This window comes from Corvus kubaryi, unplaced genomic scaffold, assembly GCF_017639235.1.
Source record: "Corvus kubaryi isolate FWS band 111438036 unplaced genomic scaffold, C.kubaryi_AGA036_p1.0 37270, whole genome shotgun sequence".
Classification (NCBI taxonomy): Eukaryota; Metazoa; Chordata; class Aves; order Passeriformes; family Corvidae; genus Corvus; species Corvus kubaryi.
The window spans coordinates 1,047,225-1,068,706 of NW_024581083.1; the positions used below are offsets into that span (position 1 = coordinate 1,047,225).

The following is a 21,482-nucleotide window of genomic DNA, read 5'->3' on the forward strand; positions in this document are numbered from 1 at the left end:
AGAACTCTCCAGACCTACCTTTCCTTTGTCAAAGTATTCTATGATCTTTTCATACAAATTCTCTTTCAAGTGTCTGTAGGTCTGTGAGCACTGGAACTCTGTTGACATGACTTGGGGTGCACACTGCTCATCTGACCACTGAGAATGAGAACACATCAAAAAGAATTTTAAAGCTCAGTGTTTCACAACAAAATCCCCACTGCCACAAGGTCTGGTCCCCATGGCTCTTCTAAGTGTTTTCTTCCCAAGTCTTTTTTACCCATCCTCAGACAAACTGGGAAAGGCACAGGGATTGTATTCACTGCCTCGTCAGACAAATGCTGTATTTCACGTGATACAGCACCACACATAATATTTAAAAAATATATTAAAATGTTACACCTGCCTATCCTTGCCCCACCTACAAATTTTATATAAAAATCCATGTGAGAAAATTAGTTCCTTTTTTTTCAGTGCTATCATCTTTACTGACTTAGTTTTGATTTTTTGTATTAAAATATTTCATATACTATTATCTTTGTCTATACCAAGACATACAATATACCTCATATTTGTACAATCATAAAAAAATCAAAATGAAGTTTAAGCAAAAAAGCACAAATTTATATAGTTCTGCACTAAAGTAAATTCCATAAGAAATATCACTTTTTTGCTGAAGAGCATTTAAATTTGGAATATTCCCTTGTAATGGAAATGGATCTTACTGACCATTTCAATTGATACTGTCAGTTACACTGGTAATGAACAATACTTGTACTGAAAAAGAATTAATTACCAGCTACAAAAGAAAGCCAACATAACTTGGTTATGTAATCCATATTATTTAAAATTAAAAGTTAGGTGACCCTTTGTGATAGCTGGAACTGTGTTTAATTTTCATAACTGTTATATTAGAAATTACCAAAATGAAAACTACATTTGTACACAATGGTCTCACTATAAAGGAAAACTATTTTTGCTACCATATTTAGTTTCAGCAATATATGGCTTTTATTCACTGACTGAAAATAAAATTTCAACAATTAATGTTAGTTTTGTATGACCTACTGCAATATTTCTAACCAGAAACTTGAATACCCCTGTGGAAAATAACTAATATGCAGTAAATGAGATAATAAGACATTCACTTTAATATATTAAAATTTAAAATTGCAAAAGCTTAATTTTACATTGAGTTTAGAAAAGCTAACCTTCAGGAGCCACGTATGGAGTAGAAGGGTATATGCTGCTTCTGTGTAATTCTCACAATCTAAATGAAGATCTCGCAATTTATACAAATACCTGATAGAGGAGAGAGCAAGGATTAGACTGGATACTGACATGACTGAAATACTGAGTGTCAAAATGTTCCAGATAACAGGAAACTCCGTAAATGTCACACTGTGACTCCCCAAAGCGTCCTCAAGGACACTGAGGGGGGTTGAGGCTCTGGGCATTTGCTCACACTTTGCTGTGCTCCTTTGTGTGCTGAAATTTTGTGCACAAAAGGAGGAGAAAGAGGCGTCCTCCTCCTGTGAGCTGCGGTCAGCTCCTCCTCAGAGGAAGGATTGCTGCACTCAAGGTCTAAGAGAGGCCTCCAAGTGCAAGATTCCTGGAGGGTTACTCAGGACAGGTGCCTTCCCCTGCAGCACTGCTTACCTGCAGGCACACATTCTCCAGATGCAAACACAGCAGATAACAGGGGCACGGAGAAAGTGGAAAATACCAGCCCAGGAAGGCAGAACAGGCGCTGTACAACCCGGGAGGTGCTGGGGGCAGGAGAGCTCCAAGCTGAATGTTCTCTGTGATCCCCAGGGCAGCGTTGCTGCTTCCAGCACAACCACTGCCCACCGTGGAGCTCAAGCTGCATCTACTGCAGCCAGGAAGAAAAATTGCATGCTGTGCTCTAACTCACACCAGGAGTTCTGAGGCACGGGAGCTCTGCCACCCTGCTGTGCCAGTTCAAGGCACTCCCATTCCCAGCTGCCAGCCCCACAGAAAGTTTCCCCTCAGCAATGCCCGCAGGGGCAGCGTTGTTGCCCCCCAGCCCCTCCGCCTCACAGCTCCAAGGTTAGCTCTGAACCACCTCCAGGGCTCATTTCAGCTGGGACCTGGGGCTTTGTTCTGCAGATTTTGCAGGGGAGGAGAGGCAAGAAACAGGGAGCTTTTGAAGCAGCAAGATCTGCTGCAGCCCATATGCAGAACTCTTGGAGACAGCAAGAGGCCATGTCACATCTGAAGGAATTTGCAGCTCTCACAGAAATTTACAGCCTCAGCTGCAACCCTGCCCGTCGAGTGCTGCATATTGAAGGACACTCAGCAGACTGGGCCGTTCTACAAAACTAGAATGTTTTCTCTGCCATCCTAAATGCATGATACACCCTCCCTCAAACCTCAAATCTATCTGTACTTTCTTAATTTGAGACAATAGACAATGACTGTTGAGTGATTTGACCAATTACAAGTTAATTCTTGGGGGAAAAAATGCCTTTGCTGAATACATAGCAGAGATTCCCAATTGCTGAAGGCCAAGCTAACAACAGAGTGAGAATGCAGATGAGGCCAAGGCTGCCACAGAGTCATTGTGGATGGTAAAGTAACATTAAGTACAGAAATCACAGCACAACAATAAAACCAGAACTCACAGGACAATATTACTGCCCTCTCCAAAAGAGATCCAATAGCATGGTTGCCATACCTGATGTACATCTCTTCACGGTTAATGCTCTTGTAGAAGTTCTAAGGACACAAATATTTACAGTTACCTCCTAATGACCTTTAATAAAACTATATATATATATACACACACTGAGATTTTGCTTTTCTTGCTAGTTAGAAAGCATAGACTGCAGGAGAAACAGATTATTTACAGACTATCTGAAGTTTAAACCTGGAACTACTGCTTCAATTAATATTTTTATTAATTAAATGTATGTTTTTATACATACATATACTTCTTATAGTTCATAATGAAATCATTACTGAAGGTTTTTCTAATGGAGAAGAGGAAAATATGGTTATCCAAATGAATGAACATAATAAACCACACACTCCAGCTACACTTGGTGGAAGCTGGTATGTATTGAAGCAGATGTGTAGCATTGTAGTTACGGAGCATTGTTGTGCAATACCTCTAAAGGGGCCAGTTCCAGGAATAAAGCTCATTTTTTGGTCACCATAACATGTTTGCAGGTATGTAAGTGGCTAAGGCTGTGCAAAAGGTATGACAAGAATTGTGTCTTGAAGAGCTGACGAAATTTATACCACATTGCACAGTGATTATTGAGGAACTAAGAGTGTGTGAGTGCAATACTTCAAAGGTGGCAGAGATTCTTCCTCGGCTTTGAGGAATTTCCTGGAGGAGGAATCTCTGTATGCCATATCCTCATTACAAAACGGGTAGAAAAGAAGACAGAGTGGCCTAGGACCACATCAGAGCCTCAAACCTCTTGGCACCCTACTGCAAGGGTGCCTTGCAGGTTTCCTGCCCACATTTGAAAACTGTAACTACGGAGGTGCTGAAGCAGCAAGTGGGTCAGTTGATCATCACAGCTTGCTGTGTCAAGAACCCAGTGTCCCATTAAGCCTACCAATAGGTACAGGCATATGAGCAGCAAACTTTCTAATTTATCCACAAAATCAAAGTGGATAAAGCATACAAACAAAACAAAACAAAAGGGTGAACGTTGCTTTCAGACTTATGCATATTACTGTGCAAATACATATAAAAATCTCTTGCCTCAGAGTTTAAATCACTAGGGAATGTTGTCACCCACTCCTGTTCCTGGGGAGATTTACCTTCATGTTTAATAAATGGATTCTAATGCTCTGCCCCCCTCACACCAGAATCCCAGGAGAGAACCTACCAGCAGGTTCACGGTGCAGCTCATGCGGTTGTCCTTGTTCTCGTCGTTCATCACGGCACGGTAATCCAGCAGCCTCTCCAGGAGCTTTTTCACCAGGCTCACAAAGCTTTTCACCAAGCTGAAAATGCCAGGGTGCTGCTTGGCACACTCCATAAGGCTGCAAACACAGAAAAGTTGGTACCATTCTGAAGGCAAATACTGAATTAGGCCTAAATCAACTGCAGATATTCCCTCTGTGAGTTGGTCATTTAGATGTCCAGAAGACAGATGTATATAAATCAAAGGGAAAAAAAAAAACACATTTACTTTTCCTGTCTGAAAATGACTTTGAATTCAAGGGTGTACCCACCTTCAGGACAGAGCAACCTGCATCTGTGCTATCACAAACTCAAGTCTCTGGAATGTCACACTATTGCAATAAATATTGTACTTTCCACAGCATAAAATGCAAAACTGCTTTCCTTCTCTTTGTACTGTTACATGCAAGTAGAAAGTTCAAATGAACAAAAATTACAATTTTTTAGCTCAAAAAAGTCATCACCAGAGTAATTTTACTTTGAGAAATAAGCACAACCAGACAATCAACTTTCTGCAGATTGAAAAGAGCAGCTTGATCTCTTTTGATGAAAGTAGGAGAAAGGGAATTTTATATTTTGGCATCATCAGATTCAATTTACATTAACAAAACATTAGCATGTACTGTTTCTACAAAGTGCTGAAGTGATTTAGGAGTAGAGATTTCACTTTACTGTCAGAGCTTTCTTTTCAAAGTTTAACTGTTTAAACATCATTAAGTGATTACCTGCATCTCATTAAGGATTATTTTATTTCTTTGCTTAAGAGCTTGTTTCCTCTACTTAACATTCTGGTTTTCCATTGGGATTCTCTCTGACAGGCTGCATTACATATATATATACACACACAGACATACATAGATATATTTTCACATATATAATTATAGATGCAAGCATTGGGTCAGGCAGAGATGCAGTTAATTTTCCCCAAGGAAGCCCTGCTGTGTATTGGTAGCTGGGAAGGTTCTGACCTCTTAGTGCTTAATTATCAATTGAGCTCTATATCATTGTTTTCCAGACACCCAGGTAAAAAAATAATTTATTATTAATCTTTAGGCACAATATTTTTTAAAATTTTTATTTCAAAGTATACTGTTTTAATTAATAGGAGAAAATATTTTTTTTTTACTCCTCATAATTATTTGAACCTTCTTCAGAAAATACATATTCATATTGACTTCAATTGCAAAGAAATCCTCAAAGCTCTGGCCTAGAATGGAACCTCTGCAGAATACCCAAGAATAAAACCAAGTCAAGAATACCCAACTCAAGCAAGGTAAAAGCAACATCTAAAGTTTATTCCTTGGATTGTGCAGCTCCAAGGGAGTTACTGTGCTGAGACAGAGGGAATGTGTACGTGTGTATGTGTGTGAAAGAACATTTATGTTGTATAAGATAGGAGGGACAGAGGCCAGCAGATACAACCAGAATACTCCAATTGCTCTGGTCTGAAGTGGAAATATTTAAATCAATAACTGACACATGGCTTATAAAATACACTGCAAATGGAATGGAAACACTAAAGGGGCTGAAGAGCTGACAACTGACAGAAAAGGCTGGAGCACATTAAATGATGTTTGTGGTAAAGTAAGAAAGCCTCAGAACCACATAGGAGACTGGAATATTATACAGAAAAAATGGTGTTATTTTACATATACAAGTATCAGAGAGAGTGTGAGACACTAATGAAGGAAAGTACAGTCACTGTTTAAGTGACTATTATGGATTTCTGCCACAGGTTCCCCTGGAGTAACAGCAAACAAGGCAGAGCTTTGTGAACGTTTCCTGAGTGCACAATGAACACGAGGCACTAAGACATCACATTTCTTCCCAATGCAAGCAGAAAAACATTGACATAAGCCACAAGCTATTGCTGGGTCTCACCCAGCACAAAGTACATAACTCCAGTCACTAAAGAAAGGTGAACCAGAGTGCACATAAAGGAGAACTGCAAAAAAACAGGAGAGAGGAATACCTGTCTCTTGAGGGAAGATTCAAAAAGTTGTATTGCTCAGCTTTATACAGTAATCCCAATAAAAAGGACCATAAAACTTCAGAAGATTTTTTTTACCTCCAGGAGGGAGCAAGAAACCTTTGAATTTTTAAACAGAGCTTGAAAAAAATGAAAATTTTAAATAAAAAAATATTTGCAATAAAGCTTGAGCAAAACAACTGCATATCATGGGCCACTGCAGTGATGGGGAACTGGAAAGCTGCCAAATGCCATTTCCTGTTGTGCCTACATTAGTAGCTAAAACATGCCAGAACTCATTTTCTGAGCCTGAGGACAAGTGGCACAACTTGTGTTCATGGAGCTGGACTGATTCTCCTGCCTTTCCCCAGGCAGGGCAGCCTTGTCTACTCTGCCTGTTGAGAACAGCCTCTCACCTGCCCCACATCACCCCAGCTTCCCCTCCGTGCTGTCTGGGACAGGCCACAACCCCATCATGGGCTGCACTAACATTTAGGTCTAGCAACAAATGCAAGTGCTTAATTAAACTTCTGTTGAACCTGTTTAGTTCATTACTGTGGGCATGGAGAAGTTCCCAGCAACCACCAGCATGGGCAAATGTTGGTTGCAGAGGTGAGCAGCAGCACAGCAGTCACTGAGTGCTGCTAAATATCTGCCTTCAGGTGACACCTGGAGCTGTGCAGGAGTGCAGACAGTTCTAGGAGATCAGCTGATAAAAATATGACCAAATGAATAAATGTGGAACCAAATGTAACTGTGTCTCCTTCCAGTTGGAACAGGGAACTGGGAACAGAGGCTTGAAATCCCTGCTTTGAAAGGTGTGAAGGTAGGAATATTTAAACCAAACCAACAGAGAGAACAGGTCCTACCACAGGCAGGTCACCAGCCTCTGCTTCAACTCTCCATCTACAGGCGTCATTCACCAACTTCAAGGATGGAAGGAAAAATAGTATCTGAACATAAGATGAAGTGTCATCTTTAGAAAAGTGGGAACTTTGAACTTGAGGCCTTCTAGAAAGTGGGACAGTGCCACAGATATGTCAGAGCAAGAAGGGGGCCTTGGGAAGGCAGGGAGATCAAAAGCTCTGTACTGTGTTTGATGGCACTCCTCGACTGCACTGCTGACAGATGGGGTTTAACTGGATAGTTCCACTTTCCAAGAAAAGAGCTGGAATGAAAGAGCAAAGTGCAAACAAGGTGAGCAAATAACGTTACACAGCTCAGAAAGAGTGAGCTTCAAAGAGTCTCATACACAAGATCTGAGGGAAGCCTTGCTTTTTGCATAGATAAAGTCTTGGTTTGAATGCTCTCTACAGCTTTAAGGCAATGTAGTATTTCAAAATAGATGGAGACATTGTAGGAATGTCCAGAAAACATTCCATATGATAAACTGAAATACCAGTGGTGTTTACCCTAAGGGAGAGCCTGAAGGAAACTAGACAGCAACATTCAAATTTGATAAAAGATGCTGCAAAAAGAAACAGAATAATGATTCTGTATGTCCCCTGTGTGTGTACCCAAAGCTTTCATGGTTCATCAGATGAGAGATGTGACTTTGCAAAGACTGCTACCCCTACATGGACACACAACCCATACAGCATAGCAGGCTTTGAGGAAGTAAAACATGCACATGACATCACAAAGCCTTATTTAAATTCAGACAATAATCTATTGGAGTCCAATCTAGATGTATTAGAATGCAGGTTATGTATAACTTCTGCATAATTTAGCTGAAGCACAAAACAATGAAAAGCAACCAGGAAAATAATTTAAATGAGCAAAATTTGAACTGCAATTTGAACCAGGGGTAGTGAATCATTATGGTATTTCCAGTCTCTTAATGAAAAAAGTTGCTAAGATTCTATTTTAGGTGAGGTTACCAACCTGAGAACTGGAAACAGTAAGATGGAAACACATCCTGAAGGCATTTATTCTATTTATTCTCATGCACTACTTACATGGACTCAAACAACTGCATGTAGTGTTCATCCCCTCGTCCTCCTTCCACCTCATGATCCAACTTCAAAATGATTTCATTTTCAAACTAATAAAGAAAGAATAAAAAAAAATCAAAACACTTGAGCAACTATCCAGAGGCCAACACGTTTCAACATGGCATCAAAACTGTACCTTTGTGTAATTATGTCGCATATTCCCAGGAGTTAAATGCTTCAGCATATTCTGGTCTGGGCTTTTAGCACAGCTGAAAGCCTGGACACAGATTTTCACAAAGCGTCCCCTGCACTGGGCTTGTGAGGCACAACCTCAGAGTCTGTGTGCAGCTACAGACAGTCTTTGTCCTCGTGCAAACAACTGCACCCTGTTCAGAAGTCGTAGGAAAGATCTACCTCAGGGTTCTTGACAAGTCATTAACACATCAAGAGGCACAGAGAGAGCATTAGTGGAGACCTACACTGAAATAAAGCGCAGTTGCTTTACAAGACCTAATTATTAAAACCACTGTAAAAATGACAGAATTCATTACTGTGCTAATGCAGCAAGTTTTCATGTTCTTCTTTGATACAAAATTTCACACAATTGTCAGTACATGAATAATTCTGTTTTTCCCTGGAGTGTTTCTGTGTAATTGAGAGCTTTGGCAGGCTGGGATCCAGATCATCCCATCAGAGAACCAGAAGCCTTTCATGGTACAAAGAATTACTGTAATATTTCAGATATGGTGCTTTCAGATAACTGCAATGCAAAATATTTTACCTTGTTTAAATATATCCTTAGCAAAACATTCAGCTCTGAGCTGAAGAAGCCAAGCCAGGGTTACACAGAGGAAAGCAGTCCTTCCTCTTAGAGCACCAAGCAGGGCACGCATCTCTTCAGATGTGTTTTTAGAATTTCTTCAGTTTTAAAGAACATCACATTCTAAATGAAAATATGTTACTAGATGTACTTCCTTCAAGTAGGTTGTGATTCAAACTCTCCACCCAGAAAAATGATTCACTGTTTTTCAAGAACAAAGGCCAAACATTCCCCTCTTTCCTCCAGTGTCCAACCCAGATCTGTTTGTCACCCTGATCCTGCAAACCACTCTTGAGGCAGAAACAGAAGCAGCTGCTGCTTCTTCCAACGAGCTTTGAAACAGTGTCTTGAGCAGCCAGACTTCTCCACTGCTCACACCAAGAGCAAAACCTGGACTCAGAGCAGTGGCAGTGCAGGCACACACTCCTCTGGAAAGGGCAGGGAGGAAGGAGCTGTTTCCACCACTTTGTTACTTGCAGGTGTTGCTGCTCTAATATTGGTTCTTTCTCTGTAATTAGAATACAAATGAAAGACTGCCTGTTGAACAGTACACTTTATACTAATATTAGAGAATAAAGAGCTGTCATTGAAAAATAGCTTAATGGAAGAAAATAAAATTACTCTGTCTCATCCAGGCTGAAATAGAAGTTTAAAGGGCTCTGAATTAATTCTAATATGCAAGCAGGATGTGTATTAGTATTTAACATGGGTAAAACAGGTGCATGGCAGTTTCAGGACAAGGAAATATTAAGCAAAAACATCCAATCCAGCCATTTTCTGTGGGCTTACTGCAGTAAGACAAATCTGTGAATATAGTGCAGGTCAAACACCAGTTAAAAATTGTTCACCTCTTAAATCCTTCCTAGTACTTATTCAGCAGGTAGAGAATTGATTACTTCTCAAAGAGGCAATAATTTCACATTGCTGGATCTGAACGGAAAAACTCTCCCTAAGCATCTTTCCTGCAGGTTCTCAACAAGCTGCAAGAAGAGAAAAAATCAGTTGCTTGGATCGAAACATATAAAAAAGTTGGCAGAAAAACAGAATAAAGTTTTTAATGTTTCTGTGCCAAAATTAAACTCTGGAGTGTTCTTCTCCTCTCACTTAAACTGAGTGTGCCTAATTGTCACTGGCACCAATTTAGCTTTAAACCCACCTGCTTCTCTAACAGATCCAAGGAATCTCCCCAGCTCTGAACACACCTCGATACCAAAGCACAAAACATGTCCGTGTTTTCCACATGGATCTGTCTGAAGCACCAGGCCACACAAACTCAGTCTCTGCTGCTGATCTCACATCTTTCTGAAACTCTTACACACAACAAGGTTTCAAGAACTGAGAGAAATAAATATGGCTATTTACAGTAAATAAATCTCCTGTGCCAGAGGAGCTTGCTGAGGACACCTCGGTCACTCTCTCAGTCACCTGTGAGGGCTCAGAACAACAGGACACTGCCACAGGCTCACTAAGAATCGATGTCTGTCCTCTAACCATGAGTCTGGAAAGCCCAAGCACACAGCAGCAGCCAGCACTGCTTTCTGAAATGGTCCCACAGCAGTCAGGAAGGAAAGCAAACACAGAAAACTTCCCCAGATGGCTCCAGCAATTGGCAGAACCCATGAGAGATACTAAACTGAAAATACCAAACACAAACAGAATGATTTATTTGAACAAAAATATAAACACAGATGAATTAATCTTTCCTAAGCCAAGTTAAATCCACAATGTAACTCAAATCCATGTTTATTTAAATGATATTTTCATTTACTCTGCAAAGAACTAATTTTCCTTGTTTGTTTGTTTAATTTTTTTTCTAGGCAAGCATTTTCCAGCTCCTGGCCTCAGCTCACAGTTAGAACAAGCAGTACGAGGTCACTTGGTGATGTGTCTTCCTTTGGGAAGTCTTAATAAAGTGCACAACCTGATCTCTCAAGGAAAGGAAAGGTGGGTTATCAGCATTTGCAGGGTGGGACTTCTTAACCTTGTGGGTCCAACGTATAAGCAACAAGCTTCTCATTTTATTTGCAAGAGAAAGGAATCCATTTACAGGACTGAGTCTATCGACAGAGGCTGAGGGATGAATAAATTGGCTTTCCAAGATTCCCAGCTCTCTGAGCTCATGACAGACAGAGCCTTGATAGCTAAAATTAGTAGATATTAATGGCTCCCTCTCTCCGACTTGAGTTAGAGTTAAAATTACAAGCTTATATAACACTGCTCTGGCTGAATGGAAATTACATGTGCAAAGTAGAAGAAAGGATTGCAAGAAAATGTCTTACTGTGTCCTACACCTACATACAGATTCCAAGCCATTAAATATGCATGTGGAGCAAGTCATTCTTGAGAGAGCCACAGGTGGAATTTTGTTTTCTCTGGGATTAGATGATTTCCTAGAAATAGCTAAATAAAATAAAATTCCTGCTTGATAGATTTCAATGACTTTATATCCTTACTGCCTGTATGTTGTGTGCATAAAGCAGGACACAGCCCCCAGCCCCAGCACACCCCCTGTGCCTCCCCAGAACAGAGCCCTGCCCCAGCACAGCGCCAGGGCACATTAACAGACACAGGCTTTTTGGGAAAGGTTATTAAATTGTGTGGGAGGTACCAGACAGCCTCTGGTTCCTGTGCTGGTACAGGCTCAGCTGGTAAAGATGTTTCTGTTTGTGCTTTTTTTTCCCCCCTCCTCTCTCATTAGAGAAGATTAGATTAGAAATAAATTATTTAGTTTTAAAGTTCCACAAAATTATGTTTAAGTGAATGCCATTCTGGGCTCCTGAGTGCCCCAGGGACTCTTGAAATAACATGTTGTCATTCTCAAAATTTTATACTAAAGCTTTAAAAAAAAATCCTTTATACTACTAAATGTCAATCTGCATATGAAAATTGTCCACTAGCAAAACCTGGAGTTCAGTGTTTGTGCATCCAATAATTAGCCATTCATATTAATTATTTGCCCCTTTACATGAAGATGGTAACAATTTTAAAACATAAAAATTAATGTACCTTTCCTTTAAAATATGTATTTTTAAAAACTTGCCAGAATGGCTAAACTTAGAGAAGCAAGTTTCTTTATCTTAATTACCTCCTCTATAGGGAAGGAGAGGATAAACCCCATGATTCTTGATGAGCAAATGATCACAATTCCTAAAGCAGAACATTAGAGTCCAATGAGACTCAGCTGCTCAATTATGAAATAGTTTTTGCACCATCAGATGAAAACTCCCTCTTTTCCTTAAGCTGCAATAAACCCAATGTCCTTGTTCCTTGTCGCTGTAAAATACCACCTGAAACTTATTTTTATGGCAGGAGAAGTGATTCAGTGGTCACTGGAGTGCCTGGCCTCTCCCAGGCTCCCAAGCTGCTGCTCCTGTTAATGAGGCAGGATGACTGATGAGTTTTCAGGATTTCTGTCTGTACAGATCTGTGTGTCTCTCCCAAGAGATGAGGTATAAGCCATGAGCAGGAAAACATTTTTAAGAAGGCAAATATAGGACTATCAGGACACGGAGGGAACAGATGCACAGAAACAAAGTGGTTTTTAATCTTGGCCTTGAACCAAAAGCTTTGCACTGTGGAATACAGACCAAAATGGAAATTCCATCTGCTCATTTGTTCCACACTTCATTGACACAGAAATGCCCCAAATGATTTAAAGTATTAAACATAGCTGGGTATACGAGATATTTATATTTACATGTGTCTAAAATGATGCCTTTTTGTTTGTCATTTTCCTTACACAGATTGTTCTGAATTAATTATTTGTGCTGAATATCCAGTTTATCATTTACTGTGGGAAGCAGTGTGCAAACACAGAATAAAGGGAGTCCATGCCCAAAGAGATTGAGGAGAATGGAGATGTCAGACAGGGATGGATACTCCACTGCCCAAGCAGACACAGCAAGCAGTGCCAGGAAATTTAGATTACAATCTCTAGTGCCCTGTCCCACCATCCCTATTTCTATTCCATCCATCAAAAATATTTCATAGTTGTGATTTAAAAATTCTTTTTCCTTTTCAGAATGACTGCAGAAAACACTCCAGGAATTTCAGTTCTTCATAGTGGTTTTTTTTTCTCACAATAAACATTTAGAAAAGTTACAGTTTCCTGATAAATCTGATAAAATATAATTAACTGTTCACTGCTACTCCTGTCTGATACTGTAGTAAAACCTGGAAGTTTTGGCTTATCAATATCTATGTCACAAGGAAGGGGGATAAGGAAATATTTAGGTTATAGAGGATCCCCAGAGGTCATTTAACTCTATCTCCTACTTAATGAAGGGCTGACTTCAATATAAGTGTTGCTGCTCAGAACCTTCTCCAGTAAAATCCTGAAAATTTGGATGAAGATTCTGCAATCTCCTGGCCCCTATTTCCTATTCCATCTATTTGTTGCTGTCATTGCAACAAGTTTTGCCTAAATCCAACTCAGTCCTTCTGGAGATCCTACACCTGCTGCACAAAAGCTGTTTCTTTGGTTCTTAATATTTGGGATTTCACTTTGTGTTAGCAGAAAAGCTCGCTTGACAAACATTTACCAGAAATACTGAGAACATGACATTTAAATGCATTTTCATGCAGGATATTTGTAATTACCTTTTTGAATTCTCCTGTCCACTGATATTCACACAGCATCATGTCAAAGAAAATTGGGATCGTTGCTTTTCGTAGTTCAACTTCTGGAATAAGAGTCATTTCCAAGACGGGCCCAACCATGCCCGGAATAAAGCAAATTTTATTCTGGCCTGCAACAAAACCACAAATTGAATATTTGAAGAGAAAACCAAATAGTTTTAGGGAAACATCTAGGAGCTGCAATCATTTAAAGCTCTACTGGTCAAGTCTTACAACTCAGTCACTCTTTTCTGTTTCTTCTCAAAAGCTGGGGACATGTGAATGGATACTGTCTCCTCCTAAGATGCCACAATTCAGTGCCAGGAATAAGCAAGAATGCCAGAGGAGTCGATATTTTCGGTGAAGAGTTCAGTTTTTCAGCTTTTGACACCTCCTTATAAATATTTAGAGTAGAAAGTAGTAAACCACCCTAAGAACCCCCCAGATTCTGTCAGCAGGAGAGGACCACATGGAAATGTCACATGGTGTAACCTTTCTATGAAGGAGAAAACCATTACTGGCTTTTTGAATAAAATTAGATATTGCAACAATAAATCAAACAAACCAAATGCATCAAAATCACCTGCAGTAACAGGAACACCATCCATACACCTCAGCTGCTAAACCCACACAGAATTATCTTGTAGCACCAATGGTCCAACAAACACCCAAATCTACAAAACACTCAACCAGGTCTCAGACATGGTCCAAACGCTGCCCTGATAAGTGGAGCAGACCAGCAGCAAACACAAGGACCTGTGTGAGAGTGTCAATGCTGCCTGAAGCTTGTAAGGAGACAAAAACATTCTCATTAACAAATGTGAGACTTGTCCCATAACTAAGGAGAGTTCTGAGTCTGATGTTCCTCTCCAATGTGTGCCATGTTAATTTTCAACACAAATGTCACGCAAAAATTTTCCAAGATAAAATGAATATTCTACCGAAGTTCAGTTAATAAGAAATGATCCCAAAGGAGTTCATGAGAAACTCTCACAGAAGGAGCAGAAGAACATGGCCAGATGACAAATGTAAAAACTTTTTGGGAATTTTAATTCAAACAGATTCCAGATCTGAGTCTCCTAATTTCCAGAACCATAGGTTCAGGCTGAGCAGTAACCTTCTCAGGGAAAACTTACCCAGTCTCAATTCCTGCAAAATAAGGTTTCTGAAATCTGATTTCAGTCATGTTTGAAATCTGAGAGAAGGTTGTGAGTTCTCTTTTAAATAAAAACCTGGTGGTAGTCCAACTGTATCTCATGTCAACTCCAAGCTTAATCACAGGAGTGAAAACATATTTTAAGTTCAAATAGCAGAAATATTTACAAAAGCACTCCATGTCAGATATTTTCCAATGGAACAAACATTATGTGACAGATTCAGTTGCAGTGAAGCTCAGTTTGCTACTCACCAAGTTTGTACCACATGTCACGGATAGCAAAGCCAATTAAACGTCTCATATCTCCATACCTAGGGAGAAAGGAATATCAAAGGTATTTTTATCATTGCCTTTTTTATAATTTCACTAAAAAATTGAAGGTATAAGCTGAAGTATATGTTTTACTTACTTGTTCTGGATTTTGTTGTATTTTGCATGGGAGAAGTTTTCTAGCTGTAGTGAATCTTGGGTAATAAAAGCCACAGCCAAATGAAAATAGTTGTTCCACAGCTGTAAATTGAGTATAAGGAAATTATAATAATTTTGAGGAAAGCAGGAATAATATTAAATGATGCATAATGTGGAATAATTTATGAAACCAAATGATGCAAGCAATATGAGATTTTTATATTATGCAGAGATGTACATCATTAGTATTATGCAATTAGTAGAAAAGCAAGAAAGATGAATTTTAATAACCACTACTACACATTTGCTTTTAATAACAGAGCAGCTGAATAAATATTGCTAAAAAAAGATTCACACGAGATTCATTAGCCAACAACATTAAACCCTGAACCAAAGCAGGACTGGGGGAACACATTACATGCTGGTGAATCTTAACAATCTGGAGCTAAAGGCACCGATGTAATTACACTGCATTTGAGCACCACTTCAAAAGGCATCTCCTGCCTCCTCTTCGGATCCTAATTCAACAGCCATTTGTATGAAATTCCAGTGTAATTTGTGAAGAGCTCTCCACATGAAAGAAGGACAAAATACATCCCTAAATAAGAGCTGATAGTACTGAGTCGTGTACTTGAAGCAGACAAAAAGCCCCCGTGCTTCCAGTGCACAACCCTTCATTCCTGAAAGCAAATTACTTGTTCTCCAGACAATCAAAAAGAAGCGCTTCTCACACGCTGGAAATGGAAAGGGAAAAGAGAAACTTCCCCAGGAGACACAAATTTAAGGAAGGAAACACAATTTTCAGAAGCTTCTAGGCTGTCAGCAACAGCTTTAAACACTTGAAAATGCAGCTGTAGCTAAAAGCAGTGGTAGGGCTCAGTGAGAGAGCAGAAGGCAATGGGAAATGCATTCAGTGGTGATTCAACGGATGAACAAAACATGGGACAGAGCTCTTCATTTTGTATGGTGCAATACAAGCCTGGGTTGGGAACCCACACTAAACAGCCTGGTAACAAAATGTTCCATCAAAACTTAAGTGGCCTCTGTCCTTTGTAGCCTGGAAAACTCTGGTGTGCAAATAACCAGGAAAAACAGATCCCAACACACAAAACCACACCCAGAACCACAGACATTTCCCATAACAAATACAATTCTCAAATGTCCTCTATCATTTGTAGATGATCCTGCCATTAATTTATTCCTCCCTTGGAGGCCCAGCCAAGGCTCTCCCCAGCTGAGCTGCTCATCTCAAAGCCCTTGGAGCGCTGTGTCTGTGTCTGTGTGAGCAGCCACAGCCCCAGAGCACAGCTGGCCCTGCTGCAGACACAGCAACTCAATTCTGCAGCCAATTCAGAGCCTTGCTCATCAGGACAAATGTTGTTTATACCCTGAAAGGCCTAGTTTCCTCTCTTACCAAATATTTTAAGAGATTATTTTGACCAGTGTAGAGTTCTCAGCCCCTTCAAGTGGTATTTATTGATGTGCAGGGCCCACACTCTGTATGTGTCAATTATACCAGTGAAATGGAAAATTTCTCAAATTGTTCTAGATTGTGGGGAGAAAAAATGAAGACTTATTCCTAAACTGCCTATTTTTTCATTTAATAGCTCCAAGTTCAGTGCCACCTTTGTCAGAGACACACCCTACAGACTCAATCACCTTATTTATAAAGCACTTTTCCCTCCATCCTCAGAGTACCCCAAAATGGCTGAAAAAATGGGATCCTTTCAATAGCATATTCAAATTAATGACTCACAAGATTTTAAGCACCAAGACTAAAACCCTATGAGACAAAACAGTCTCTCTCTAAAGTAAAAACATATAGAAACAGACTTTAAAAATGCAAAAATTATTCTTATGAGACACATTTTGTTTTCTCTTAACCCCCCCAACAACATTTCAAGATGTTTTGGACAGCTGTCAAATTGGAAAACGTAGAATTAATTTAGTAGGAAATTTCCAGCCATCTCACAAAGAAGAGATTTGGTAATTATCCTAAAAAATTATCCAGGAGTAAAGGCTGCAGCCTCTTCCACACACCTCTAAAACCAGATGTTTGCTGGTGGAAGGATCAAAGGTAAATTTCAAACTCTGTAATCTGATAATTTTCAAATGCACAATATGATATATAATATATAAAAATATAACACTTTAATATTTCCAGTATAGCCAGTGCTAGCTGGATTTCCCAATGGTTTCATTCCCTATTAACCTCTGCATGGTTTCAACAATGTCTGTCACTGCCATACACAGATTTTTGCACAGTGTGTATTTTTCCCCTGTATATTTTTAATGCACTGAGGATTTGGATTTTGAGGTTTCTAAATGAAGATTTTAACATAAAACCAAGCTGCACAATTCTATTTGTGATGTTGAAATACATTTCATTACTGCTGGAGCCTAATACATGCAAGAAAGACAGGAAAACACAAAAAATAAGCAATTTCTTTCAAATCAGACTGATATTAGATTTTGGACTATGCCTTTTATAATAAAATTCTGTGGCATAGGTGATTAATATATGAATTATAATGGCTGTAACAGCACAGATTCAGAAGTACAATCCTTTCTAATGCCCTGTAAATACAGCGCTAATGGGGGGAAGGGAGGGAGGAGCAGGAGTCGGTAACGCTGCATTTCCAGAGCGGAGGCTCCACATCAGCTGTGCCCGAGCACAACCAAATGGTTTGGGTTTGTTCACTCTGCCCTGCCCCGGAGGTGTCAGACGCTGCCAGCTCCAATCAGCGACATTCCCGAAAAAATGCTGCACAAAAGCCACGGCAAGGAAGTGCCACCAAGGGCGGGAGGGTTCCCTCCCTGCGTGGAAACTCCTCCTGTGCAGAGCAAGACTCCAAACCAAAGGTGATGGAGCCAGGAGGGGACAGTGCCAGCAGAGTAAAATACTCTGTTCTGGACAAAGGTAACGCCTCGCAATGACATCAGCTGCCAACAGAGACAAAAATGTCCCGGAATCGTCCTATTTACCACAGATGACATCTTCTCAGGCAGCTGTTGAGGTTACCATGGATGTATCGTAAGTACAGAAAATCACCCAGTTTTTGTTACAATTAAACCAAAGACACCAGGGTGACCTTCAGGGATGACTTTTTCTAAAACATATTCCACAATTTTTAATATTTTTGTTTGTTTGTTAAGCCTTTTCTGAAGAGGCTATCTCAGCTCCTAAATCCAGAATGCACACATTATGATGGTGTATCTGTTCTGCTGCCCTGCAAAAGCCCAGCTGCAAAGCACTGGTCTGGACATGGTGTCCAACCTTCACATCTGAAAATGGCAAATCCTTAAAGAACTGTTACTTGATACAAACCAACAAAAATCCCAAAATTGCAATGTCCTTTAAGACTGGATGTTATGCCAGTGGCTGAATTTCCCTTGTCTTTACCATGAGAAGCTGGTAACAAATCCTACACCACCAACTGTCTCCACCTCCAGAGAAAAGGGAGCATCAAAAGCAGCCCACAACAAATCCTCTTACAACTATATAACATGGTCCTGACTGGGGCACCAGTGTGGGGAGGTGGTGTGGACACTGGCTGCCTGAGACAGTTCTGTAATCAGTTAAGAGAATCCTTGTGAACATTATTTTAAATAATATTGAGAGCAAACAAACAAAAAGATGGAAAAGAGAAAAATAAGCAATTTGCAATCACACAGATCAGACTTTTTATTGACGTGAAATGCAACAAAAGTCAAATTAAAAAAACCCCAAGCAGTAAGATGTCGATTGTCATGGTCTTGAGGGAAAAGTCTGACCGCAGATGTGGTTGCCTTTTTTTTCCTTGTATGCCATCAATATATCTCCTTATATTCTCTCCACATGGTCATCCTGAATACAGTCTTAAGCTGTAATACTTTCCACAGTTGCAGGCCTTCAGACTTCTCCCAGTTGCAAGCTCTGAACATACACCTGAAGGACACCTGCCAGCTCAGCTGCTCCAGCTGCACATGCCGAGGCAAGAGCTGCTAAACTGCTTCAGACAGGTGAACTGCTGAATTCATTCTTCAGAATCCTGAAGTGAGAAAATATTCCCTGCCTTTCTAGATAACCTGCTCCAATATTTAACATAACCTCTTTGTATCGAACATAAATGCAAGAAAATAACCTGTTTCAAATACAGGGACATGAATAGAATAGAAACTGCTAAATATTGAGAGGTTTTACCTATTCCAATAATTCCTACTGAAACACCAGATTTCTGTGCATTAAATCCTCACGTTCCAGTTTATGTTCAGTACTGAAGAATGCAGAGTCATGCATCATTCAAGATTCTGTCCCTGTTTGTACTGTAGGCACGCCCCAGCTGAAGGCACTGTGGATATTGGGAGCCCTCCTTCACTCCTACTTCATGGTTTATTTTTGGGCAATTGCTTAATGAAATTTCACTCCTTTCTTTCCTGTAAAATTATTTCCTCTGGAGCTAACAGCTTTGTTTTATCAGCACAACAGTAAATATTCTATACTAGAAGCGTTCCAGGCAGACCTGGTTTTATTGTGCTGAGTTTTGCTGCGTGCTGACACTGGAGAATCTCTGCAGGACACAACCTCTGAGTGCCACTGATGTACTGAATCCACCCCTCGTGCACGCTGTGTGCAAACCCAGAAAAAAACCCAAACCAAGGAAAACCACCCCCACCCAGCAGGGACAAAACCTCACACAGCAGACTATTTTTTTACCTCCAAGACCAAAGACTCCCAACGCAAAGTGGCCCTTGCAGCCTGCCCAGTGCAATGACAACTTTGGTGTCAAAACTCTGGGATTAGGGAAGGACTCCCTACCAAAATGGGCCTGGTGAACCCAAGTGATGACAGTGCTAAGGCAGGAAATGTAACAGCCCTCACTGCTGTGCTGGGCAGAGGGTTGGTATTTTTCTCTGTATGCAATAGCTTCAGCATTGAACCTATGGCTTTAAGGCAATGCTGAGTTCTAAACTTAAGGATTGGACCCACTCCTGATCAGGTACAGCACATCCTTACCAAGGCCCTAAATGGTAACACCTCTTTCCCTTCTACCTGAATCACATAATATATGAAAAAAGCAATTTGCTTTGCAAATAAGAAGGAGGCCAGGAACCCTTTTTATTTTCTCCATTTAACAAGCCCCACCAGAGTAGCAAAAAATTTCTTCATTGCATTTCTGTAGATTTAAACCACACTTTTTTAGATGCTCAATTGCTTCACAGTTGACTTGCTTTGTTTGCTTTCGCGTTGTCTCCTATTTATTGCCATGCAACCACTCAGCCAAGTGAAAATCCTCAGATCTATTTCCCTGGGCTTTCAATAGTTTTCAAATTTTTCTTTTAATTAAGACTTTGCCTCAGCTATTAATAATCTGATCTGAAAACACTGTCCTGCAAGCAGTATAAATCATGCACTTGTTTACACAGAACTTAAATGTGCGACACCTTTTTATTTTAAATAACACTTTGACTGATGTGCATCTCTATTTTCCCCTTCAGCTCCTCCTGCAGCAGGCTCAGGGACCTGCCCCAAACACACCTGAGGGTTGGGATGTGTGGGGCTGCCTTTGCTCCTGGGGCTGGCGGTGGGAATGAACAGGCTGTGTGATCATCAGGCTGCAGCTCCTAATAAACCTTATAGTTATGCTACTTCCAAATTTTTTCTCAAATCAAAATAGAAAAAACAAGTTTCTTTGTCCTAATTCACAGTTTTTCTATACAAATGCAAATAAAAATAGAAATACAGCTGCACAGTAACAAGGTGAACTGTTTTATGAAGCACAGGAGTTTCTCATTTACTTTGAGTTAACCACTGTTCAGGTTTGCTTACACCCAAGGTATATAAATATAAAAAAAATACGGTGGGAAATCAAATTAAAGTTACAATTAAGAATACTAGACAATGTGCTTTGCACTATTCAGACCTTTTTTAGTCCAGTAGCAGCTTTTTAAATAGGTATACTTAGGGAACTCTTAGAAGGTTTGCAGAGCTTTTATCCATGAAAGAAAAGTAAGGTAACACCTTGATTTGTACTTTAAAGCCTCTTATGAAGACTCTAAGGGTATTACAATTCTTTACAGGGCTCCACTTATTTACTATAACATTGTTTAGCTTACTCAGAGCCTCCAGATATTTGACAAGTCATGAATAAAAGAGCATTAATGTATTCCCTTGAACTGCAAGGTGCACTGTGGAACTACAACGTTCCAATGGTTGTTTGAAAACACTTTGGAAGGCACAGAATTGCCACAGGAAAGAGCTGAAATAAAAGCTCCAGATCAAACTGCTGCTTTCATGTTTGAAAAAGGCAGTGTACGCCTTAATAAAACTTTGACAGATACAGTCTTTATAGTCTGTGTGGTTTTGGTATCCTGCACATGATGTCTTTCAGACCTTTGTTATCTGCTTTTAAAAATTACTGACACATTGTGCAGTAATAAGTGATCAAATGCCATAGAAATTATAAGTTACAAATTTCTTATTAATAAACTGATAGAGCCTTAGACAGATTGTATCATAAATATGTCAAGGGTCTGAGAGTTTCCAACAGGGATATTTACTAAAAATAAATTTTAAGTTTGTTGGAAGAAACATCTTTAAAAATCTTAATATTATACACATGCACATTTGTATAAGCACATCTTTTGAAGGTAAAACATTTTTAATGAAATAAAGC

The 21,482-nt window shown here is 39.8% G+C and overlaps 1 protein-coding gene across 1 annotated transcript in view; it reads right to left on the reverse strand.

Annotated features, from left to right (window-relative positions):
- The window catches only part of DOCK2 (dedicator of cytokinesis 2), a 157,260-nt gene that overhangs the window by 21,923 nt on the left and 113,855 nt on the right, over nt 1–21,482 (reverse strand). Inside the window, exons 31-38 of the mRNA XM_042025374.1 lie at nt 14,828–14,928; nt 14,671–14,729; nt 13,245–13,393; nt 7,850–7,935; nt 3,846–4,002; nt 2,678–2,718; nt 1,191–1,281; nt 19–138 (exon numbers count right to left, since the gene is read on the reverse strand). Coding sequence (XP_041881308.1) covers nt 19–138; nt 1,191–1,281; nt 2,678–2,718; nt 3,846–4,002; nt 7,850–7,935; nt 13,245–13,393; nt 14,671–14,729; nt 14,828–14,928 — 804 coding nt within the window. The remainder of the gene's footprint in view (nt 1–18; nt 139–1,190; nt 1,282–2,677; nt 2,719–3,845; nt 4,003–7,849; nt 7,936–13,244; nt 13,394–14,670; nt 14,730–14,827; nt 14,929–21,482) is intronic.